The sequence below is a fragment of the Phocoena phocoena genome, chromosome 6 (assembly GCF_963924675.1).
Source record: "Phocoena phocoena chromosome 6, mPhoPho1.1, whole genome shotgun sequence".
NCBI lineage: Eukaryota > Metazoa > Chordata > Mammalia > Artiodactyla > Phocoenidae > Phocoena > Phocoena phocoena.
In genome coordinates, this window is record NC_089224.1 from 34,636,856 (window position 1) to 34,663,550 (window position 26,695).

Below are 26,695 nucleotides of genomic sequence, written 5' to 3' on the forward strand. Positions count from 1 at the left end.
AGGAGCCAGAGTTTCAGAACCCTGAGAAACTCCCTCACCAACTTAAGGCTTCCTATTAGTGAGTCATCCCTGTCCAAAGAGCATTCTCTTTGGACACCTCAAATCAGGTAAGTTCAAAATAAATTACTGGACTGAGAACTTTAATAAAAGTCTAAGGCGTTTAGATAACTGGCTGCCCTGACTTATTTAAGATCTTGAACAGACCTAACTCTAGATGTATTAACTCTGCATGTCAGACAGATATATTTTATTTCTTCTAAGGAAGGTTGAGCAGTGAAACCAGAGCGTTTTAGAATACATTAAAACTTTTTTTTTCCCCCCCTGGGGAATTCCTTGGCGGTCCAGTGGTTAGGACTCAGCGCTTTCACTGCTGGCCCAGGGTTCAGTCCCTGGTTGGGGAACTAAGATCTGCAAGCCATGCAGCATGGCCAAAAAAGAAAAAAAATTGTTCTTTCCTTATAAAAAAATCTAACATATGCAAAAGAAGAGAAAATAGAACAGTGAGCCCCCACATGCCCATCATTCACTTTCAATGATTGTCAAGATTTTGCCACACTTACTGTCAAAATGGTACATTTTTTTAGACGTCTACTCTACATTGGTTAAAAAAACAAAACATGCTTCAAAGGGCTTGAGTAGTCTTTTTTTTTTTAAATTGGTGTATAATTGCTTTATAATGTTGTGTTAGTTTCTGCTGTACAATGAAGTGAATCAGCTATATGTATACCTGTATCCCCTCCCTCTTGGACCTTCCTCCCACCCTCACCCCCCATCCCACCCATCTAGGTCATCACAGAGCACTGAGCTGAGCTTCCAGTGCTTCACAGCATGTTCCTAACCCAAGGAATATTGCCTCAATATTCTGGGTGTTAAGGTTGATGAGTTCACTGAAGTCAGCCAGAGAAGAAATGTATCTGAACAGAAAGATGAATTAGTGGTGAATTAGCACCAGTGGTGAGTTAGCACCAGTCATAAAGGGAAGAGGAAATATAGGATCATGTTCTAACAAATAAATATATATCAGGGTAGGCAAAAAGAGGATGCAAGAAAACAAGACAAAGGGAGTACCAGAATATACCTGGGAGAAATGGGGAAAATACATTGAAACCTACCACCAAATTCAAGGTATTTAATAAACCCAGGTAGGATTAAAAAAAGAAATTAGATTGAATGGTCCAGAAAACAGTAAATGTACAATAATAACTAGATTGAAAGGAAGCAAGAAACCTGCTTTTGGGTGGGGTGGAGTAGAGAGGGAGATAGAAGTAATTAGGAGGATTTATAGCGAATAAAAGAACTCAGTGTCAACACTTCAGTATGCAACATATTGTGTGTATATGTGTGTGTGCGTGTATTACATCTAATATGTAACAAAATGTACTGATACTTTGACCTCTTAAGTAGTTTTATCGTATTATTAAAAATTAAAGCCCACTTATATATCAGCCAGAACACCTCAGAGAAAGAGAATCCTTGGAATGAGATGGAGAAAATCAGAGTTTGTGTTCGAAAACGCCCTCTGGGCATGAGGGAGGTACGTCGTGGAGAAATTAATATTATTACTGTAGAAGACAAAGAAACTCTACTTGTTCATGAGAAGAAAGAAGCAGTTGACCTCACCCAATATATTCTGCAGGTATGATGCTTTCCTTCCATGTTTGGAACTAACATTATCAAGTGTCAATTTTCTGTTTTTTGTTTGAGTAGCAGTACAAATTCTGAAATCCAGTTCTGGGTTTGGGTGCTGGCATTCATTCCTGATGTGACATTGCATTAAATCATTGATAAACCTTAGCCTTCATTTTTAAAAAATATAGTGCAGTGTGGGATACAAAAATGTAACTCCTCCACTCTTGTGCAATAGAGTTGCATCATTCAGTCACTTAACATGCTTTTTTTTTTTTTTTTTTAATTTTTATTTTTTTTAACATGCTTTATGTGAACTTAATTACACATATTCAGTCAGAAAAGAGCGAATGAAGGAATAAAAAGAGTTTAAATAATGAACTGGTGGTAAGCAGGGCCAGTCACTGAGCCTATGCACCAGAGCGACTATGAGATAGTCACATAGTCTCAGTTCTCTCCTGTCTCTCACAGTGTGAACTTCTCATTCTGCTGAGTGCGAGTCTGGAGTTTAATGATGGAGGGTATATTTTTGAGCAAAAAGACCCCAGATTGCCAGCCAACTGCTTATTTTGATTCTCACTTGTATTTGGGCCTAGGCTTAATTTGGTGGACATTGGGCTCCTGAACAGGCCACTTTGTACAAGGTAGATTGCAGTGAGTAAATATAACCCAGGGATGTGGTTTTACATCGAACATATAAGGGGTTAAATAAAACACTGTAGTTCAAACACATTAAAAAATGTTCACTCCCTGCCAGAATGATCATGATGAGTCCAAGGACAAAGGGTTTGATACTGAAAGGAATTTATTCCTAGCTGATAGGTACCCTTGCGATAATTCCTTCAGTCTCTATAAAAGCAGCAAACCCCATAGATGGAAGATACCATAATTTAGGTACTCTTAAAATTATGAAGCAATTATGAATAATCTTAAACAGGGGATAATCCACCAGATGTTAAGATTTGGGAATTCAGAGTTTCTCTTATCTGAATCTGCCTCCCTGCATGTTCATATTATGTTCATTCTATTCTCTCTCTCGCTTCAAAACCCAGTGACTGGGAGTTCCTTGGTGGTCTAGTGGTTAGGATTTGGTGTTTTTCACTGCCGTGGCCTGGGTTCATTCCCTGGTCAGGGAACTGAGATCCTGCAAGCCATGTGGTGCACAAAAACAAAACAAAACCCAGTGACAGGTAGAAAGAAAAAAAAAAGTGGTGAGTAGTCTGGTGTGCAAGCAATTCACCTTAGTCAGCTGAGATATTACTCTACTGGAATAAATCCTTTAACACTGATGTCAAATTGTTAATACTCTCCCCTCTTTAACACTTGCATTGTTCTTTTTTTCTTTGCTTACCAAAATTGGCTTTCACAGTAACATTCAAAGCAATCTACTGTGTCTTTCTATGGGCGCTAAATTACTAGGCCACTGTATAACCAGCCCAGTCACTTTAACAGCCTTATTGATTGCTGGTCAATGCACAGTCTATTAGGTCTAGGTGGGAGGTATTTATATTGAAGGTGGTCCAAATGACCAATTAGTTGTAATACTATCCAGTTCCATGGCTACTTATAGCCATGGTAATAGCCCTATCCAATCACCATCTACCCAAGACTGCCTTAATGATGCTTCTGTCACAGTAATTCCCTCAAGGAGGCATCATCTTATCTTTTGTATTTTTCCATTATCTCAAAACACAATAACCTTACTTCTTTGTCATTGCCATTGGTCAATACTTATTGAATACCCATAGTTTCCTTAGCACTTTCTCTGCTGTTTGAACTTTGGACCTTCGCTCTCATAGGTCAAAGTCCTTACCTGTCAACGCTTATAATATATGTGTTGAGAGGCCTTTTTTCTCCCCCTTTTTCTTAATTAGAAAGAAGAAAAGGGAGGTTCATAGCAAACATAGCAAATAACTATTGATACTAGATTCTTTGGGTTTTATTTTTAAACTTATTCAGGAATTCAAATAGGTTTATGTGTCCTTTAATTAAACATCTTACCCTTTCAAATCTTCTTTTGTTACTTATGTGATCATATACATATAGTGTGCTGTCCTACTTACCATTAAATTTTAGGATATCAACGTAATAAGTGAAAAAACAAGGAGACATATCTGTATGTGTTTCATTCCAATTTCTTAAAGAAAAAAATATAGAGAAAAAAAGATGGTACTGAAATATATCAAAGTCAATAGTGGCCATCTCTAGTGGTAGTAAGATTTACAGATAATTTGATTTTCTTATCTGTTGTTATCCATGTTTAAAATCTTTTTATGCAATCAGCAGTGTTACTCTTATAAAAAAAAAAAGTAAGAACTTTTGAATAGGATAGATTTACCTATTTCAAAATCAAAACAGTATGCAATGAAGAGTGTCTCTAGTCCCATTTCCTCCTTGAAGACAACCAGTATTACTTAAGTGTTTTTTTCCAGAGATATTCTCTAAAGACACTAATAACTTTTTTAAAAACTTCTTTAAAAAATAAACTATGCAACTCTGATCATATCAAAGCTAAAGTGAGTTGTTTTTTTTTTGACCGCGCTGCACTGCTTGCAGGATCTCAATTCCCTGACCAGGAATTGAACCCAGGCCACGGCAGTGAAAGTCCAAATCCTAACCAGTAGGCCACCAGGGAACTGCCTAAAGTGAATGTTAATCCAACTTCATTGATAAAATATGATCAAATGAAAGCATATGTGATGGACATGAATTATAATAGTAATCTTATATGTTTACATATCTTTCATGAAAGATTCATACAAAATTACTGGGAAAATCAGTACTTAAATCCTATTGGAAGGAAAGATACTCATTCCTTTAGTCAATACATGCTTTCAAAGGTGTTTACTCAAGAGCACTTATAGAAAGAGAAGAATAGCCATATACTCACGAAATAAAAGAAAACCCCCCAAAAATGTATATCCACATTTACTTCCGTTCATTTTTTTATTTTCCTGAGAAATGTCAAAAATGCTTTTGACTTCATACTTAACTATAAAAACCTACAGTGATGTTTGAGCAAAGAATGGATTTGTCTCCTTGCTTAAAGACCAGTTATGAGTTAGATATAAATCATGTCCATTAAAGTCAGATTTTAGAAATATATTTTACTCTTTATTATTGCCATTTTCAAGCTTAATCAAAAGTATAATGAACCCCCATCTACCTATGATCGACCTAAAACAGAAACATTTAACTGTTCTTAAAATCAATCATATTTTTCAGAGCACTAAATGTTCACAGATCTCTTTATCATGCTGCACAGATTCATTTTTTTTCTCAATTCCTAACTTTTGGAGATTTTTTATTCTTTCTTTCTTTTTTTTGGTCATGCCGTGTGGCTTGCGGGATCTTAATTCCCTGACTGGGGATTGAACCCGTGCCCCCTGCAGTAGAAGCGTGGAGTCCTAGCCACTGGACCTCCAGAAAATTCCCTGGAAATTTTTTCTAATTGATAAATTTGACTTTGTGGACCCAATTTCTTTTCAGATGACCTAACAAATTTCCATTCTAATGTAATGTAATGGTACATGAAACAGAATTGAATTTGGGGTACGGTGACCCACGACAAGTGGGGTCAAGTCCACTTTTCCAGACTTGCCCATAAAATTTTTTCTTAACTGAATATTTAGAGCAGGCCCAGAAGGTAGCAGAAGATAGGGCCTCATCTCTCATTCATTATGTGTGGACTGCCATTATGATGCTACAATCACACTTGAAATTATTAGGATTTCTTACTCAGATATAGTTGGGCTGCCAACATAGTGATCCTCTAAATTATGGAAATTATTACGGCTGCTGAAGCAATGCTTTCCAGACCCAATTTAATGGGATTTCCTATCTCTTTCAGATTACCATGGTTTTTCATTTGGGAGTCATCTTGGACTCCTTTCTCTCCCCAGCTGTCACAACCAGTCATTGCCAAATTTCTTATGCATCCATTTCCTTTTTATTTCCATTGTCATTGTCTAATTTAGACCCTTCTTAACCTCACCACTGAATTACTAGTGTTCCTGTTTCCAATCCAGTCACAGTATTAAGCCATATTAGTCTTCCAATAAAATGGCTCAGGTCATCCCTCTCCTTTGCACAGTTTTTTGTCTTTCCACTTTTACTGAATTAAATATAAGCATTCTACCCCTTCCCTTTAGGCTGGTGTCCCAAGACCCCTACAACATAGTCCTAACTCATTATTCTCACCTTCTATTTCACTTTTCTATCTGCCAAGATCCTATATGTCAAACACATTGAATCCTCCCTGTCCCCTAAAGATTCTTTGTGCTTTCCTGCTTTGACTCTTTGCTCATGTTTCCCCTGTGCCCAGAATACCTTCCCTGCCTCAGTCCCTACCTCTTAAATTCCTCTTCTTCCCCCATGGCCCTTTCTTAGTACAAGCTTTTTCAGAATGTCTTTCCCAGTCAGAGAGATTATGTTTTTCTTTTGAACTCCACATGTGCTTTATCTCTCAAATTTTTTCTACCTTGTGGTCATTTGTATACTTGTCCGGATTAACATCTTTAGGTTGTGGAGTAGGGTAATGGTAGGGTAATGTCTGTTTCTTTGGGCCCCTTGAAGTGCCTACTGCAATATACATGCTACCAGCTGAGCAATAAATATTTATGGAATTATAAATTAAGCTTTGTAACCTATGGAATAAAGATCTTCCTCTAGAATTCCCCCCAAATTTCAAATATGCTGGCTCTAGGTGGGCTATGAGGATAATTTCCATAGAATTCAGTTCCTCTCCTAGACCTAAGGAAGATTGGCTCACTGTTGGACTCTTTAATTTACTTCCCTTAAGAGAGAACAAAAATTGTGTGGTTTAGTTTTTACATTGTGAGAACATGTCTACAGAGATCTCAAGTAAAAGAAGGCCCTGTCATTTGACAGTTAATGATTGCTTATTATCTCTTAAGTTTGTCATAGACAATTACTATTAGTTAAAAATGTATTTGCGCTGTTATCGTGTGTTAACTAGAATAGTGATGAAGAAAATCAAGAAAGTGTCTCTTTCTATAAAAACCAAATTTCTTTTTCAGCATGTTTTTTATTTTGATGAAGTCTTTGATGAGGCGTGCACCAATCAAGATGTATACATGAAAACTACTCACCCACTCATTCAGCATATTTTCAATGGGTACGATAGATATTATTTGCTCCTCCTGCCTTTTATTTTCTATTTTCCATAAATTTTATTTCTTTATAAATGTTACTTATGTTTTTCAATTATTTTGAATTAAACATGAAATTGTGTTTTGACCTAATGAATTTAAATTAGACTCTTCTGGAAAATTCAGTGTCTCTATTTATAGGATTCACAAAGCATTTAGAAATATTCAGCAAAATTTCCATTTATACTGATGATATTGATTCTCTGTGCTTAGTGGAAAAATATAAGCTGTCAACAATATATATATATATATATATTTTTTTTTAATTTATTTTTTTTTTGGTTGCACCGGGTCTTAGTTGCATCAGGCAGCCTCCTTAGTTGCAGCTCACTGGCTCGTTAGTTGCAGCACATGGACTCCTTATTTGCGGCATGCGAACTCTTAGTTATGGCATGCACATGGGATCTAGTTCCCTGACCAGGGGTTGAACCTGGGCCCCCTGCATTGGGAGCACAGAGTTTTATCTACTGCACCACCAGGGAAGTCCCTGTCAACAATATTATTTTATCAAAGTCCTCAGAATAAGAAGGTGTAAATGGTTGTAGTTAGTCTGAACTTTTGATAATAGGAATTATGTATTCTAGCTATAGTTTCATTTTAATTTTAAAATAATTATTCACACATAAACATTAAATGGGACAGAGTAGGTACTAGGGGCCTCTTGTATATTTAAAATGTAGTCAGGTACAGGTAGAAAATGTTGAACAGCCTGCTAGAGTAACTGATTTCAGAGTATTTTTACTTTTATTATTTAAAATAACTTTTATAACAAAAAAGTTGAGGTATAATTTACATACATTAAGATGCACAGATCTTAAGAAGTACTCAGGTTTGATGAGTTTTGATAGTTGCACGTATCCAAGTTACCAATACCTGGAACAAGATATAGAACATTTCCATCGCCCCAGAAAGTTCTCTTGTGTCCCTTTTTAGTTAATCCTCCCACCTTCACCCCCAGGTCTTATATAACCACTGACTTGCTTTCTGTCACTATAGATTAGTTTTGCCTGTTCTAGAATGTCATAGAAATAGAATCATTACAATATATATCTTATGCCTGGCTCCTTTTGCATAGCATAATGATGTTTTTTTTTATAAATTTATTTTTATTTATTTTTGGCTGCATTGGGTCTTCATTGCTACGCGCAGGCTTTCTCTAGTTGCAGCGAGTGAGGGCTACTCTTTGTTGCAGTGCACGGGCTTCTCATTGCAGTGGCTTCTCTTCTCTAGGGCTTCCCCTAGAGCATGGGCTCTAGGCTCACAGGATTCAGTTGTTGTGGCACACGGGCTTCAGTAGTTGTGGCACATGGACTTAGTTGCTCCGCGGCATGTGGGATCTTCCCAGACCAGGGCTCAAACCCGTGTCCCCTGCATTGGCAGGCGGATTCTTAACCACTGAACCACCAGGGAAGTCCCTAATTTTTTTTTTTAATTTTTATTTGTTTTTGGCTGTGTTGGGTCTTCATTGCTGCCCTCTGGCTTTCTTTAGTTGCAGCGGGAGAGGTCTACTCTTCGTTGTAGTGCGCGGGCTTCTCATTGCGGTGGCTTCTCTTTTTGCAGCGCGTGGGCTCTAGGGCACACGGGCTTCAGTAGTTGTGGCTCGTGGGCTCTAAAGTTCAGGCTCAGTAGTTGTGGCGCACAGGCTTAGTTGCTCTATGGCATGTGGGATCTTCCTGGACCAGGGATCAAACCCATGTCCCCTGCATTGGCAGGTGGATTCTTAACCACTGCGCCACCAGGGAAATCCCTGTGTTGTCTTTATTGTTGTTGTGTAGAAGTTACTTTTTTTTTTTTCCATGAGCAGGTTAAACTGAAGTCTCTGGGGACTTCCCTGGTGGTCCAGTGGGTAAGACTCCACACTTGCAACAGCGGGAGCCTGGGTTTGATCCCTGGTCGGGGAACTAGATCCTGCACACATGCTGCAGCTAAGAGTTTGCATGCCACAACTAAGAGTTTGCATGCTGCAACTAAGAAGACCGCATGCCACAACTAAGAAGTCCACATTGCTGCAACTAAGAAGTCTGCATGCTACAAGTAAAAGATCCCTCATGCCGCAACTAAGACCCAGTGCAGCCAAAATAAATAAATTAATTAAAATAAATTTTTTTAAAAAGTGAAATCTCTTTCAGGTTCAATTCCTATGCACCAAATTTAGGGAGTGCTTTTTTAGAGAGCAAGTTTCTAAAATAAGTTAGAATGTTAAGACATTAGTAAAAAGAGAATTGCAAGTTAGGTGAAATTATTAGGTTAGTTCTTGTAAAGTGTAATAAGAGCTTTCTTCATCTGTTTTTTTTTTTTTAAAAGTTCATCACGAAAATGTTCAGAAGATAAGGTGGATATTATTCTTTATTATTCTCATTTTGCTAGCTCTTCTTCGGTGTGTTCAAATTTTCCTCTTGTAATTCTTTTCCTAACTGTGTCTGCCAGTGTATTCTAGTGCCCACACGGCTGAGAGCCATGGTTTAAAACACAAGGAGTAAACCGGTCTCTGCTTCTTAACAGCTTAAATCTGATTAGCTCCCATCTCTTGATTCTCACACTTCCATGGTTACTTTGCTCTTGTCATATCATTCTTTCTTTGGTTTCTATCTGGCTTCATGTCCTTCTATGTATTCTTCTCTCTGCCCACCTCCAGCCTCCCTCCCCTGTGTCCATACATAGAATTTTTTTCTTGCTGCAAGTAGCTACTTTTATCATTAATCCATGTGATTCCTGTTCAATAGTCTGCAATAGCTACTGACTGCATAACATTATGTTCACTCTCTACTTAGTACTACATAGTACTAGAGCTACATAATACGTAGGACCTCACAGTACTCAGGTAATCTTGGCCTCATCTCCTCCTAAAACATACTTTGGCTGGCAGGTTGGCCTCCCAACTCTTCTGTCCATCTCTTATTTTGCATTTTTTCACACTCATACAGGTTGTGTGTACATGCATGTATCCACATGCAAGAATAGTGACTCCCACTTAGAATCATAGGACATCAGGGCTAGAAGGGATCTTGGAAATCAAGTAGTCCAGTAATTTATCAATGAAAGTGAAAACTGAGGCCCTAAGATCTCTTTTCTGAGTCCTTCAAATATTTTACTTAAATTGATTTTACCTCTGTCTAAACTTCCTTAGTATTCATGAGTGGTCACTACCATCCTATTTATCGTATGATCTTCTATTATTTATTGTATTTAATTCTCAATTACTTCTTTCACCAAACTTATCTTTCAGGATTAACACAATTTTTTTTTCTCTAGGATCCTCTAAAGCACCTAACATGAGGTCTTTGTTTCCTTATTTTCTAGAGTTGTCTTATGGTCTTACCAGTTCCATAAAAAATTCCTAGTAAAAAAATCTCACGTACTGCTTTGAGAATTTTTTTCCTCCTCCCTTGTTTTTATAATGTAAAGCCCTCTTCTCCTTAAAGGGCTCTATATTTTCTAGCTGAATTTTGTCAAGGATTCTTTTTCCACCTGACTTTTGTCATTTAAAAATCTGTGTGTAGGGCTCCCCTGGTGGCGCAGTGGTTGAGAGTCCGCCTGCTGATGCAGGGGACACGGGTTCGTGCCCCGGTCCGGGAGGATCCCACATGCCGCAGAGCCGCTGAGCCTGTGCGTCCGGAGCCTGTGCCCCGCAACGGGAGAGGCCATAGCAGTGAGAAGCCCGCATACCACAAAAAAAAAAAAAAAAAAAAAAAAAAATCTGTGTGTAGATTAGCATTTCTCTTAATATTTAAAAGTAAATACAAATGATTCTTCCCCCAGAGGCAATGCCACTTGCTTCGCATATGGACAGACAGGTGCCGGAAAGACCTATACCATGATAGGAACTCATCAGAACCCAGGACTGTATGCTCTGGCTGCCAAAGATATCTTCAGACAACTAGAAGTGTCCCAGCCAAGAAGGCACTGTTTTGTGTGGATCAGCTTCTATGAAATCTACTGTGGACAGCTTTATGACCTCCTAAATAGAAGAAAAAGGTATTGGATATGAGTAGGAAACTGTAAATCTGTTCTTTATTGTTTTAAGCCAGAGTCCCACTGAATCATGGGATTTAATCAGAGGCTTTGGTACACTAATGCCCTTTTGTGAAATGAGTCTCCTGAATCAGATGCATATTTTTTTTAAACTGTCAGTTCAGCTAAAGAAGAATATAAATTAGCCTTCCATTAGTATTTTTTAAGTGATCAATATCCTAATGCTCATCAGAAAACTATATCCCTTTTATTTTGGTCTGTGAAAAAGATTATAATTTCAGGAAGTCAGGAAAGCAACATATACTTAAATCCCTTCCTATTCTTTTGACCTATTATTGCACTGGAAGAACTATGTTTCCTACTTCCTCTTGTTTTTCTTCTCAATAATCTTAGGGTAAACTTAATGATAGTTTTCTGATATCAGTAAAAAGAAAAGAAAATCTTTTCTTCACATTAACTCTTATAAGGCTTAACCTATTGCCCTTGCCACATAATACAATACTTTGGAAATGTATTCATTCAGTAACTGATTTTAAATCCCTATTGTATTTTTCTGGCATAAAGTTTTGTTTAGGTTGAAACAGATGATTTTAACTGAGTAGGAGGCCACAAAGTTGTGGAGGTATCAACTGACTGGGAGAACAGGGAGGAGAGAGAGGGAACAGGGGAAGTGGAAGGATAAGAGGTTGTCAGGACAGAATTAACCAGACCTGAGACATGTTGGGAGCAGCCACACCAGGTGAAGAGGAGTGAGTTGAGGCTGAGCATGGTGGAAGTCTGGGGAAACCAAATCAGTGAAAGAGACTAGCCCCCAGCAAAGATATCTAAGCCCCTACAGAGCTGTCCAAAAGGTCGTGCAAGTTTCATGTGCTCCAGGAAAGCACTGGAATGGGGAGTAGGGGTGGAGGAGCAGCTCTGGTTCATGGAGAGCATTGATAGGGCGGCCCCCGTCATAGAGGGGCACTAGAGTATTGAGTAGCATAACTGGAGAAGTCACTGGAGTGGGCTTAGGCAGGCCACCATCCTATGGACTATTTCAACAAAAGGGACCTTCAGTATGCCACAATTCAGAGAATGTACAGGTGTTGGGGGTTCAGTCATGACACAATTGCCAGATAAAGAAGGGTGCTACTTTGGGGTTGCTTTGGGGAAGACTTGCTTTTCTTTTCTACTCTCTCTGTGTTGGTTTTGAAGCCTCAAGTTAGCTCCATCACAGCTTCTCTTTCAAGCCTCAATACCCTTATTAGGAGCCCTTTCCAGTCAGAATGGCCACTTCCTTTAAAGAACAGTTAGCATGAAAATAAAAGCCACTGTTTTCTGTGTGTGTGTGTGTGTGTGTGTGTGCGCGTGTGCGCGCGTTTTGTTTCTTTGTGTGAAGGGACAGTCAGGATATCCAGCTGTTTTTGAGTGCAGTTCTTTAATGAATGACCCCAATATACTGTCCTGTTATTTCTACATTCTTTAATTATAACCAAGGGGATGGGAATATGCTAACTCCTGGGTTTCAAGTTTCTCTAGGGCTCACTAGGGAATACCCACACTTATTCTGCAAGTGTCTTGAGCTGTGGGATTTTTTTTTTTTTTATGTCTCTGGTTAATTGTCTAATATCTCTTTATTTCCTGCCTTTCTGAGACTTCTGAAATGTCCTGCTCCACTGATAATACTCTTTCTTGTTTGCCTAGAGCTGTTATGACTTATCCTATTGTTTTAAAAATAAAATATATTTTCTATAAGAGGGGCTTTGTCAAAGGTAGATAGAAGTATATGTGCTCAGTCTACCTCTTAAACTAGAAACCAAAGTTTAAAGATCTTAAAATTAACACTTTAAAGTAGAAGATAAGTTGTCTTTACCTTTGCATAAAAAGTGATAAAAATATACTTCTTGCTTCTATGATTTAAAAATACAGCAGTGCATTTTAGGCTATTCATTAGGAACTTTTCTGGGGCCTGGGAAGTATGTTCAGGAGTGATGTGAAGGCTCTGAAAGCTAGATCTTTCTTTTATTCCAGAAGCCTAACTGTTCCAATAGAGTTGTCTTCTGAGAGATCAAGGGCATTGGTGAGGCTGTTTTCCTATCCTTCTGTAAAAATTTGGAAACTTGGGGTAAGGTTTAGATGGAGAAAAAAATTTTTTGAGAAAATATTTTTTTGGCTGTGAAGTGAAATTCCATTATTTTATTTTACTTTACTTTAATTTTATTTTATTTTATTTGGCAATCAGTATCTTATTAAGGGAGAAAATAATCTTAGAGTCTTTGATAGATTCAATACATGCCCCTTGGTAGATCTGGTTCAGTGATGATAGTAGACTGTAACCATTCATTTTGTTACACGCAGGCCTGAGACTTTCAGGTGCAACACCAGCTCTTCCTTGCTTCCTTAGAAAATGTATCAGGACTCCTTATGTTGCAAGTATTTAGTAAAATAAGACCCCACTCTTACTGGCTTATGCATTTAGGGAAGCCATTGGCTCGTATAACTAGAAAGCCTAGAGGACAGTCAAGCCTTAGGGTCTTTATACTCTAGCAGTTCAGTGATGTTATAGAGACCCGGTTTCTTTGCATCTCTCCGCTCTACCTTCCATGGTATTAACATCATTCCAAAACTGTCTCTTTTGTGGATGTAGAATGGCTGCCACTGCTCCCAGGGCCACATGCTTTCACTTCTAGAGAGAAAAAGAGAGCACCTAACAACCAGAGACTAGGACTTTATTTTGATGGGACCAGCGAAGATCCCATATCCACTCCTGAACCAATCACTGTAGCCAGGAATACACCATCCATTGATTGGCATAGGTCTGGCTTAAATGCTCATTCTATTCATTGTAGCCAAAGATGCTGATTTGTTTAAAACAATCAAAGACTGCCTCTGAAGCCTGGGGCTGGAATCAGGAGGTGTGGGGGGTGGTGAGGAGAATGCGTATTGATCCCACACAAACAGCAAAACTGCTACTTAATGGGGAGTGGTGGGTTGGGTTCTGGGGAGTCTGTTACTGAAGCTCTGCCAAACCAACCATGTTCTTGCATCCACAGGCTCTTCGCAAGAGAAGATAGCAAGCATGTGGTACAGATAGTGGGACTGCGAGAACTTCAGGTGGATAGTGTGGAGCTTCTCTTAGAGGTAATTCTTCCTCCTTTACTACCCCACTGTAGCAGCCTAAGTACTAGGGAAGACTTCATTTTGCTATCTCCTAAATAATGGACTCAGGTTTAGGCAAAGGGCGATGACAAACATACCATTTCACACTTATAAAATATGAATCCTCCTCTGAGAGGTTGGCTCCTTTCTCTACAAGGTTGTTGTCTCAGTGCCTTGATAGTGGGAAGTAAGGCATGTGGGAGAGCCTAATGCATGAGAGGATACTTCTGAGCCAGTTTCAAAAGCTGCTAATGTGTATTTTTAGGTAGTGGGCTCTGGTAAAGGCTGCTGGAGAGAAATATTCTATTTTCAGTAAAAATTTTAATGGGTAATACCTTCACATGGATTCAAAATTCAGAAAGTACAATGAAAATATTCCTTCCATTCCCTTTTCCTGAGGCAACTAATATATTTTTTAGTTTTTTGTGTATCATTCCAAAGGTATTTTAAAATCTGCTTTTTTCACCCTTTTAAAATGTGTAATTTAGTGATTTTTTTTTAGTATTTTCAGAAAGTTGTACAGCTATCACCACTATCAAATTCCAGAACATTTTCGTCACACCAAAATGAGACCCTGTACCATTAACAGTTGCTCTTTATTTCCCCTGTGCCTGGTGCCTGACAACCACTAATTTCTGTCTCTTTGGATTTACCTATTCTGGCCATATCGTATAAATGTAATCACACAATATGCAACATTTTGTCTCTGCATTCTTTCACTTAGCGTAATGTTTTCAAGGTTCATCCATGTTGTTGAATGTATCAGTATTTCATCCCTTTTTATGGCGGAATAATATTGTGTTGTATGTATATGCCATATTTTATTCATCAGTTGATGGGCATGTGGGTTGTTTCAACCTTTTGGCTATTATGAATAATGCTGCTATGAACATTCAGGTACAGGTTTTTGTATGGATGTATGTTTTCAGTTTTCTTGAGTATATGCCTAGGAGTGGAATTACTGAGTCACTTTTTGGGGAACTGCCAAACTGTTTTCTAAAGTGGCTGCACCATTTTATATTCCCACCAGCAATGTATGAAGATGGGTATTATTTTAAAAGCTCCCAAGGTTATTCTAACATGCAGCCATCATAGTCATGCTAGTATATCCAACAAGCCTGGCTAGAGTCAAAGGGAGAGGGCTCGAAGGACAGGCTGGGTACTTGACAATACCCACCTTTAGAACAGCTTCACAGTACATCCCTCCAGGGACTTGGGTGTGTGAAATGGTGAGGTGGCCCACCATTAATACGTGTCTTTTTCTAACAGTTTCTTTTTTTTTGCGGTACACGGGCCTCTCACTGTTGTGGCCTCTCCCGTTGTGGAGCACAGGCTCCGGACGCGCAGGCTCAGCGGCCATGGCTCACGGGCCCAGCCGCTCCTCGGCATGTGGGATCTTCCTGGACCGGGTCATGAACCCGTGTCCCCTGCATCGGCAGGCGGACTCTCAACCACTGCGCCACCAGGGAAGCCCTCTAACAGTTTCTTTTTCTTGGGACAATTAGGTAAATTTTGTTTAAGGGCTGGAACCTTGTATTTATGTGATTATCAGCTTCCTGAATCCTGGTACCCAAAATTCAAGGATGGCACCTTAGTGTGGCTGTTCTAGACAGGCACCTAAGAGCCAAGAGCCCCTTTCTAGTGACTGCAAAGGCAGGCACAGAACAAAGGTGTGTGGGACATGTTGAAGGGTTCTTCTGAGGCTGTTGACCATTCTTAACCTGTCCAGAGCTCCCTCCACTGCAGAGTCCTGAGGAAATTGTTTCTCACACACCTATTCCCTGTGGTCCTCTTGCCACTGCCTCCCCTAGTCATTCCTTCATTTGGCTGGGAGTTTCAGGAGAGTTGGTCCTCATGATGCTGTTGTCCTTGGAAATTAGACCAATTGAATGGGAAAGGATCAAACACTAAAAAGAAGTCCCTTTTCCTTGGCTATGGGTCATAACTATGTTAGTGGGCAATCTGGTGTCAAATCACTCTCACCCTGGAAGAGTTTATGGCACTGCTCTATCCTACGGTGTGTTTTCTAAGACAAGCAGAAGTTTCTTGTTAGTGGACATATTATTGCCATTGATACCCTCAGTCTGTAATACATACGAGGTTGTACAAGAAGAAAGCCAGCTGAGATCAAGGTGGAAAGTTGATATAAATTATGGATATCTGACATGGTTACCCTCATAAACATTTACTGACTTGAAACAACAGCACTTGCCAACTCAGGTGTCACACTTTCACTCTCTCTCAGATGTCACCATTCACGCTCACTCAGGTATCACCTATGTGTTTGCTCAAGTGTCACCCTCAGGTGTCATCTTCATGTATGTCACCATCGCAGATCACTCTCAGGCTCACTCAGGCATGGCTACTTGTTACCTTCCTGCACAACAGGCAGCTTCATTTTTCACACAGGATTGTCCTTCCTCCAAGAGGTTTCTCCTTCCAGGTGTATTTTATTACCCGGTCTTACCAATGCAGGGACCAGGACTTCCCTGCCTTTACAGAGGACTTGCTGATGCAACCAGATTTGGAATCAAGGTTTTGCTTGTCAGGCAAATGATGGACATTTTTTCCCTTGTAGAGTTTTTTGGGCTTTTAAGTCATTCCTACAGACAGTTCATGTACTTATAGGTATCCATTCCTGAACTTCTAATAAGTCTGCTTCGTGTTTTAACATTGCCTTGGCTGTAGTTGGTAGCAGAGGCCCACAGAGTAAGAGCTTCCCCTAGATAAGCCTCAGTTGTATGCCGGTGATAGAGACTTAGTCTATACACAGTGCCTACCCTACTGAAGTGCTCATAGCCTGTCTTTGGTATTTGTGCAGGAAGCTTCGTGATTAAAGTCTGCATGGAGCTGGGTGTCAGTGCCGTGTGTCCTTGAGCACATCCTTTACCTTTCTGAGCCCGAAATATGTGGATGTTAGCAGACGATTGGATTGTGTGACAGAGAAGGAAATGAGATAATATACATATAATGCTTACTGTGATGCTAGTTAAATTTGTCATGTCTATTATTCTTATTAATAAGTCCCTGGGGCTTCCCTGGTGGCACAGTGGTTGGGAGTCCACCTGCTGATGCGGGGGACACGGGTTCGTGCCCCAGTCCAGGAAGATTCCACATGCTGCGGAGTGGCTAGGCCCATGTGCCATGGCCGCTGAGCCTGCGCGTCCGGAGCCTGTGCTCCACAACGGGAGAGGCCGCAACAGTGAGAGGCCTGCGTAACCCCCACAAAAAAAAAAAAAGTCCCTGAATATTTCCCAGTGCCACAGAATTCCATAGTTGTCTCTACTTTCTATTGTAGCAGGTCCCCATTTTACTACTCACATAACATGATTTGTCTAAAGCAGCGGTCCGCAACCTTTTTGGCACCAGGGACCACTTTCATGGAAGAGTTTTTCCATGGATGGGTGGGATGGGGGGTGGGGGGAGGATGGTTCAGGTGATAATGCGTAATGTGAGTGATGGGAAGTGGCAGATGAAGCTTCGCTTCCTGCTGTGTGGATCTTAGTTCCCTGACAAAGGATCGAAGCCATGCTCCCTGCACTGGAAGCACCGAGTCTTAATCACTGGACCACCAGGGAAGTCCCTACATTTTTTAAAAGAAATAGTTTAAGTTTTGGAAGTTTACACAAAGATGTTCTTGGGACTTCCCATGTGGCACAGTCCGCCTGCCAATGCAGGGGACACGGGTTTGATCCCTGGTCCAGGAAGATCCCACAGGCTGCGGAGCAGTTAAGCCCATGTGCCACAACTACCGAGCCTGCGCTCTAGAGCCCGTGAGCCAGAACTACCGAAGCCTGCACACCTAGAGCCTGTGCTCCACAACAAGAGAAGCCACCGCAGTAAGAAGCCTGCGCACCGCAACAAACGTAGCCCCTGCTCACCGCAAGTAGAGAAAGCACGTGCCCAGCAACGAAGACCCAATGCAGCCAAAAATAAATAAATACATTAAAAAAAGAAAGAGATGTTAGTTCTTTAGTATACTTTCTCTTTTTTTAATTAATTAATTAATTTATTATTTTTGGCTGTGTTAAGTCTTCGTTTCTGTGCGAGGGCTTTCTCTAGTTGCGGCGAGCCGGGGCCACTCTTCATCGCGGTGCGCAGGCCTCTCACTATTTGCGGCCTCTCTTGTTGTGGAACACAGGCTCCAGATGTGCAGGCTCAGTAGTTGTGGCTCACGGGCCTAGTTGCTCCACAGCATGTGGGATCTTCCCAGACCAGGGTTCGAACCCGTGTCCCCTGCCTTGGCAGGCAAGTTCTCAACCACTGTGCCACCAGGGAAGCCCAGTATATTTTCTTTAATTAATATTTATTGAGAACATATAATGTGCCAGTCGTAGTACTAAGTGCTTTACATACTACGTATTATCTCTTTTAGTCCTCTCTTTTAGTCCTCAACAGTAACCTATGAAATTACCATTTTATAGATAAGAAACTGAGGCCCTGAAAAGTTAAGTGATTTGTAAAAGTTCTCACAATGCAAAAGTTTAAACAACCGTATTGTCAGAGCTGGCATGTAAACCCAGTCTAACTTCAGATTTCACTCTTAACTGCTACACTTGAGTTGTATGTCATTTACAAAAGTCTATCTAATGATCTTCACAGACTGCCTCATTTTTACTCCTCAGAGCTCAGCTGCTTTATACCACAGTTTCTGAAAAACATGGTGACAGACTGTTACTGAAGCTGAGGAAACTGGACCATGGACCAAAAATTCCTTCATGTTTTCTCTAAAAGGCATTTAGTCAGGAAAAGTCACCTCAACATGTTAGATTTTCTGAGATGCACTCACAGGTATCTAGTACATCATGGCACAATGAAAAGCCAAGTATAAAACTCTATAATAGAACCTCAGAAGACAGTCTTTCTTGACTCCCCTGGGGATGAACCACAAGGTCACCCCTTGAGCTTCCTGTCAGTATCCACAGTTCCTGACTAGGTATGGCCTTAAGGCCTCTCTGAGCTCTCATCATATTCCAGCAGAAGTAGCATCATTGATTACATGTGGCAGAGGGTGCCTGGCTTCTATCCCTAGCCTGACCATATTCTGCCTTTGTGACCTTGGATAAGCCACTTAACTTCTCTGTGATTGTTCCTTTATCCATCAAGCATATTGCTTACACAATTCACAAATGTAGGCATTTAAAAGATCTCCCCTGGGGCTTCCCTGGTGGCGCAGTGGTTGAGAGTCCGCCTGCCGATGCAGGGGACACGGGTTCGTGCCCCGGTCTGGGAAGATCCCACATGCCGCGGAGCGGCTGGGCCCGTGAGCCATGGCCGCTGAGCCTGCGCGTCCGGAGCCTGTCCTCCGCAACGGGAGAGGCCACAACAGTGAGAGGCCCGCGTAACGCATAAAAAAAAAAAAAAAAAAAAAAAAAAAAAAAAGATCTCCCCTGTCTCTTCATGGGGTTTGTAAAAGACATATATATATATATCAAAAGAGCTCTGAGACCCCTAAAACCCTGGGAGGAAATGCACCAGAATCTTGTTAACTCTGGGGTTATGGAAGGTATATATTTTCTTCTTTATATTTTTGCTGTATTTTCTAAGTTTTCCCCAGTAAGCATGTCTTTCTTTTCTAATGAAAAAGAAGTTTGATAAAAAAGACTAATACAAATCTAAAATAATCCCTCATCATTGCATTGTAATCTATGAAAGTATGAAATCAGAGTGATAGAGAAAGGCCAGGATGAGGAAGTGCATTTAAACTAGATAGTTCATGGGAATTCTCTGGCGGTCCAGTGATTAGGACTTTGTGCTTTCACTGCAGTGGCCCCGAGTTCAATCCCTGGCTGGGGAACTAAGATCCGGCAAGCCTTGCAGCGAGGCATGGATGGATGGGTGGTTAGATAGATAGATAAATAGATAGCCAGACAAACTAGATGGTTCAGTCATAGATTTGGCCTTAAGTGACCTAGCCAGCATCCAGGTTTAGTTATCAGTGCTTTTTTTTGGGGGGGGCAGTTGCCCCACCCAGTATAAGGGATTACTGCTCTAATTCTTCTGATTTCTGATTAGCAGCAACATGCTATCCATGCAGTTGATAATCCAGTTTTGTAAATTAACAATTTCTGCTCTTTACAAAAGGATTCATCAGATAGTCCCTTTAAACTTTAAGCAAGCTATATACAAAATGAGTGCATTTAAAATTTGATTCTAAAATACAATTCTGAATCTCACTGATAATCTTTAGAGACCCATGGCCTATTGCTTAGGCCATGGAGGAATTTATTATTAGTTAATTTTTTTAAAAAGTACCTACCCCTGTTTGTTAAGATATTTTATGGACTATTGTTGAGAGTTTGACTTTGTCAACTTTTGGACTCTTTAATCTGGAAACTGTAGCTATGTTCAATATGATAAAAATTAAACTTCTGAGAGATTGAGAAAAAAATTAAATAGGACTTTCTTAGTCTAATTCACTGCAAAATAGATGAATTTGTCCTAAGTGCCCCACAGTGTAGTAGAAGCTACATGGGCTTTGGAATCAGACATACTAGATGTGGAATTTGGTTCTGCCACTGCTGTTTGTGAGCAAATCAACCTTTGAATTTATTCCTCAGCTGTAAATTGGGCATAATAATCATACTTACCTCACCTTAGGCTACTGTGAGGATTCTGTCAAATATTTTTAAAGTTCTTCACCTTTTTGGGCTTCCCTGGTGGCGCAGTGGTTGGGAGTCCGCCTGCTGATGCAGGGGACGCGGGTTCGTGCCCTGGTCCGGGAGGATCCCACGTGCCGTGGAGCGGCTGGGCCCGTGAGCCATGGCCGCTGGGCCTGCGCGTCTGGAGCCTGTGCTCCGCAGCGGGAGAGGCCGCAGCGGTGAGAGGCCCGCGTACAGCATGAAAAAAAAAAAAAAGAAAAAAAAAAAAAAAAAAAAAAGTTCTTCACCTTTTTGATTCTCAATAATCAACACTCCCCCAAATCAGGGCAGGATATATATATATTTTTTTACATCTTTATTGGAGTATAATTGCTTTACAATGGTGTGTTAGTTTCTGCTTTATAACAAAGTGAATCAGTTATACATATACATATGTTCCCATATCTCTTCCCTCTTGCGTCTCCCTTCCTCCCACCCTCATCACTTCCATGTTCCCACACATCAGTCCTGGTCTCCTTTATGACTGCATCGTGGTGGAACAGGTGGATGTGATCATTCATTCTGTGATGCACATTTCTGTTCTTTGCTTCGGTTACTACAACAGATGGGTATGATGGGACCTTACTTTGGAGCCAAGTTATGCCCTGGGGATTTTAGTCAGGATAAATCCATCAAAGATATTAAAAAGAGTATATGAGATCAAGAAGTAAATTAGCTCTTGAGCTATTGAATGTTCTCCCCCAAGATTAGTATTCCACATTGTTTTCATTGCTCTTGGGTACTTATTCTGTATGATTTAGAGTTTAGGCAGCTTTCCTCATAGAGGGAAAAGACTGCAGTCTACTGACAAAGCTATATGTCTGGTCTCTACTGCTCTCAGCCAACTCTTAGGAGCCAGAGGGCTTTGTTTACTCTTTGCAGAAGTCACCCTGTGGATTTTATTTTCAGGTGATCTTGAAGGGTAGCAAGGAGCGCAGCACTGGGGCCACTGGAGTTAATGCAGACTCCTCCCGCTCTCATGCTATCATCCAAATTCAGATCAAAGATTCAGCCAAGAGGACATTTGGCAGGTGAGCTGGAAATACACAGGGAATCGCATTGTGTGCCTTTCCATAATGTGACTTTGAAATATGTGTTGTCAACAACAGGACATCCTGCCACTGTGGAGTTCTTTATTTATATCTTACAGGGATACACAGTAGAGTTATTAACTCTGAAATAAATCATTGTACTAAAGTGCCATCAGTTGATTAACCATGAAGTAATGACCTATTGTTGGTCAACCCTAAGTTATTAAAAGGGACATTGATTGCTTCTAACGTGAAAAACAGTATCAGCAGAGGAATAGTAGGAAATGCATCTCAGAGAGCTTACAGGCAAAAAAAAAGAAAAAAGAAAGAAAGAAAATTAATCCATCCTTCCTGAAAGAAGCCATAAGACAACTGGGTACATTCATTGCCTTTCTGATGCTATCTTAGCAAACTCTGCCACAGTGATGGATGAACCTATCTCACCTCTGAGTAATGAGTTTTTTTTTTTTTACAGGGAGGGGGGGTTTGCTGGAAAGCAGCCCACGGAAGTTTCTATTTAATTATCTAAGTGGTCACCTAAGTGATTTGCATTGTGGTCATTTAGCCTTATGGGAAGAATGTTTAATTAATTTCAGTCATACTTTCTCACAAATGATTAAAACCAACAGAAGGGTCTAAGTGAACAGTGCCAGCAGTAACTGACAGATTAGAATCTTGCAATACTTTTGGAAAGCTGACAGTAATATCTTTTACTTTCCTGAGGATGGGTCAGTGCTGATTTCTTGCTGGGTTCACAAAATGCTGGCTGATGTAAAAATAAACCAAAGCCCCAAAGAAGTCATCCCTGCTGTGTCTTTTCTCTAGGATCTCCTTTATTGACTTGGCTGGCAGTGAAAGAGCAGCAGATGCCAGAGACTCAGATAGACAGACAAAGATGGAAGGTGCGGAAATAAACCAGAGTCTTCTGGCTGTAAGTTGTTCAAAACCTTTAATCTAAAAATCATTCTTGAGAGATTTTGCCCCTCTTTACATGCAGCCAAAGTAGGTGAGGGTGGGGTGGAATAAGGCAGTGGAATTCCAAGGTTGGAGACGGAGACGAAGGGTGCCCAATCAGATTCTTGGCAGTTCTCGACAACTCTTCTTTCTCTCCCTGCCTTCTCTTCCTCTGGTCAATCCCTGACAATTAGGAGCAGAGAAGTATTTCTGCAGTTGCTTGAATGGTTAACTTAGGTACACTTTATCCCTCTCATCAAGTCTTAAAATTATTTTTTCAAACATATAATAGTAGAATAAATAGTATAATGATCTCCCAAATACTTGTCTCCCAGCTTCAACATGTGAAAAATCTAACCAACCCTTTCCTTCTCCTGGTTGGATTATTTTAAAACAAATCCTGTCATCATGTCATTTCTTCCACAAATATTTAATGATGTATTTCAGAGATAAGGACTCTCATTTTTTAATATAACATAATACCATTGCACACCTAAAGAAATAATTATTTAATGATACCTGTTATCCAGTAAGTGTTATAATTCTACCAGTTCTCCCATAAATGTCATTTTACAGTTGATTTATTCAAATCAAGATACAAACAAGATCCTCGGATTGCTTTTGGTTGATATTCCTCTTTCATGCCATATCAGTTCTTCCCCTCTCTCTCTCTTTTTTTTTTTTCTCTCTCTTTTTTTAATATTAATGTATTTGTTGAAGAAAACTCAGTCACTTGACATATGAGATTTCCTACATTCTGGATTAGGCTATCTGCATTCCATGTTGATGTTTAACATGGTACTCTATCCTCTATTTTCTATAAAGTGGTTAAGATTTATATTTGTGCTGTCCAAAATGGGAGCCACTAAGCCACATGTGGCTGTTGGGTACTTGAAATGTGGCTAGTCTGAATTGAGATGTGCTCTAAGTGTAAATTACACATTGAAGCATGTAAGATATCATTAATATTTTTTCATACTGATTACATGCTAAAATATTATCGGATGTGTCAGATTAACTAAAATATATAATTAAGATTAATATAATATACAATTAAGATTATATGTTTAATATATAATTTCATCTGTTTTTTTTTTTTTTTTCTCTCTTTTTTTTATTGGGGTATAGTTGTCTTACGATGTTGTGTTAGTTGCTACTGTACAGCGAAATCAAGTAGAGTTCCCTGTGCTACAGCAGGTTCTTATTAGTTCTCTATTTTATACATACTAGTTTTATCTCTTTTTAATATGGTTATATTTCTTTTTAATATGGCTATTATAATAAAATTACATATATGGTTTGTATTTGTGGCTCACATATTTCGATTGGGAAAATGCTGATCTAGAGGCTTGATCAGATTTAAGTTCTGTTTTTTTGGCAAGAATAATTCATGAGTAGTTCTTAGACTTTCTATAGGAACACATCAGGAGGTACAGAATGTCTGATTATCTCTTTTTGTGATTTTGAAGTGTTATCACTCTAATTCCTCCATTACTATGTTTCCCATCAACCTTTTTCACCTTATGGTTTTAGCAGCTGTCAATGAGCATTATTACCTTTATCCGTTGTTTCATTAGGGATTCCAAAATGATGATATTCTAATTCTAATATTCCTTCTGTATTTATTAACTGGAAAGAACTTTCCCCCAACTATCTGATTATCCTGAAATATAATTCATACAACGGAGGCAAGATAAATGCTTGATATTTTGCCTTCACTCACCAGTTTTCAGAATGAGTTGATGTCCTGGTAACCTAAACATGACCATGAGTTTGTTGTTGTTGTTTATTTTTTTGTTTGTTTTCATATTATTATAAACATTGTCATCTTTTTTTCTTTTTCTTCTTAAATTACACATTTTTGGCCAGTGGGAGTCTTTTCAAATATGTTCCTACTAGTCTCTGGCTTTCTGGTATGACAAGATGTTGTAGGCTCATCTTGTACATTTCTTTCCCCAGACCTTGAATCAGCCATTTCTTCAACAAGCCTTGGTTTTTAGAGGGAAATGGTATTTAGAGACCATTTAGAGTGCTAGTGGTACTTACTACCACTGTTAGTCCTCGCTACTAGGCCTTTTTGGTGGACAGAGCTTGGAAATTTTTTTTTTTTGGCTGCATTGGGTCTTTGTTGCTGCGCGCGGCTTTCTCTAGTTGCCTCAAGCAGGGGCTACTCTTCGTTGCGCAGCTGGGCCTCTAGGCGCGTGTGCTTCAGTACTTGTGGCTCGTGGGCTCCAGTGTGCAGGCTCAGCAACCGTGGCGCACGAGGTCAGCCGCTCCCTGGCATGTGGGATCCTCCCGGACCAGGGCTCGAACCCGTGTCCCCTGCATTGGCAGGCAGATTCCTAACCACTGCGCCACCAGGGAAGCCCTAGATATTTTTTTTTAAAGGTAAAAGTATATCAGGGATTCATACTAATAAATTAATTCAAAATTAAGACTGCAGGATTTTTGCTTAACTTTTTAAAATTTGTATTTCTCTCCCTTTTCTCTTATGCTAAAATTCTTAGTTCCTAACAACATTAATATAATTTATTTGCTCTATTTCAATATATATGTATACCCAAATCATGTTAATATTACTCATAATATGATTACTGAATTCAGATTAAGATTTCTTTGCAGTTTCCTTTTTACCCTTAAATTGTATCCCACTAGGGATGTACAGTCATAATACTGTGTTGCAAAGTCACTTTAAATAATTCTTCTCTGTGTGTTTAAGCTTACCAATTTTGTATTGAGTTAAAGTTATAAAATAAGCCACATTCAGAAAACTCTAGTGTTCAACCCTGTCCTCTCAATCCTGTTACCTCCCTCCCCTTAGATAATGATTTTCTACCAATATATATGTTTGTATTCACCCCTTTCTCAGGAGGGAAAAAAATAAAAGGTAGCATACTGTAAACACTTTACTTTTTTCACTTAACAGTATCCTGGAGCTCACTCCATGGCTGTGTACAGAGACCCTCATTCCTTCTTATAGATGCATAGTCCTGTCTTGTGCCCCTCCACAGTATTTAAGTCCTTTTGATCAGAACTGAAATCTCCAGCTAGACACATTATCTCCAGGCCTCATGAGGGATAAATTGGGAGGCTGAGAGAGGTGAGAGAATCAGCATCTTTTTATTATCGTTTAAAATTTTTGAATAATTTTAGATTTTAAAAAAGTTACAGAAATAAACATGTAGCATTCCTTCACCCAGCCTTCCTAATGTTAACATCTTACATAACTATAGTAATCTAAATCAGGAAATGAACATTGATATAATACTATTAACTATCTACAGACCTTGTTTGAATTTCATCAACAGTCCCACTAATGTTCTTTTTCGGGTCCAGGATTCTATGTTACATTTAGTTATCATGGGTCTGTAGTCTCCTCAGTTTTTGTCAATTTCGACCTTAACACCTTTGAAGAATGCTGGCCAGTTATTTTGCAGAATGTCTCTGAATTTGTGTTTGTGTAATGTTTTCTCATTATTAGATTGAGATAATGAATTTTTAGCAAGAATACCACAGAAGTTGTACACTTCTCAGTGTATTGTATCAGTCAATATGTCTTATTACTGGTGATGTTAAACTTGATCACTGAGTTAAGGCGGTTTGTGCTAGGTTACTCCACTGTAGTTATGATTATTCCCTTTGTAATAAGTATCTTATGGAGAGATACTTTGAAACTATGCAAATATCCTGTTTACATCACACTTTTGCTGCCTAATTTTAGTATCCATTGATGATTCTTACCTGCAACAATTATTACTGTGGTGTTTACCTGATGGGATTTTCTATGTTCATCACTCTACATTAATTAGTTAGAATGCTACTGTAAGAAAGAGCTGTTTTTTCTCTTTATTTATTTGGTTATTTAGTTATAATAGTAAATGGATATTTCTTTTATTTGCTAAATTAGAATCCATTTCTATCATTATTTATTTTCTTGCTCAGATTATCCCAGATGGCCATTGGGAGTTCTTTCAAGTTGGTTTCTGTATCCTTTTGACATGCCCCCATCATTTTTTGAGCAGCTCCTTGTCTTTTGGCACTATAAGGTGTCACACACTCTTCCCTGCCCTAGCCCTGGAATCAACCATTTCTCCAAGGAGCCCCAGAACCAATATACTTGAGCATGCACTATATGCTAGTCAGTTTACTCTTTACAACAAAG

The 26,695-nt window shown here is 39.5% G+C and overlaps 1 protein-coding gene across 1 annotated transcript in view; it reads left to right on the forward strand.

Annotated features, from left to right (window-relative positions):
- Window positions 1-26,695, forward strand: part of KIF24 (kinesin family member 24) — a 60,548-nt gene that overhangs the window by 21,578 nt on the left and 12,275 nt on the right. Inside the window, exons 3-8 of the mRNA XM_065879374.1 lie at window positions 1,447-1,636; window positions 6,666-6,763; window positions 10,557-10,772; window positions 13,802-13,889; window positions 21,458-21,579; window positions 22,405-22,510. Coding sequence (XP_065735446.1) covers window positions 1,447-1,636; window positions 6,666-6,763; window positions 10,557-10,772; window positions 13,802-13,889; window positions 21,458-21,579; window positions 22,405-22,510 — 820 coding nt within the window. The remainder of the gene's footprint in view (window positions 1-1,446; window positions 1,637-6,665; window positions 6,764-10,556; window positions 10,773-13,801; window positions 13,890-21,457; window positions 21,580-22,404; window positions 22,511-26,695) is intronic.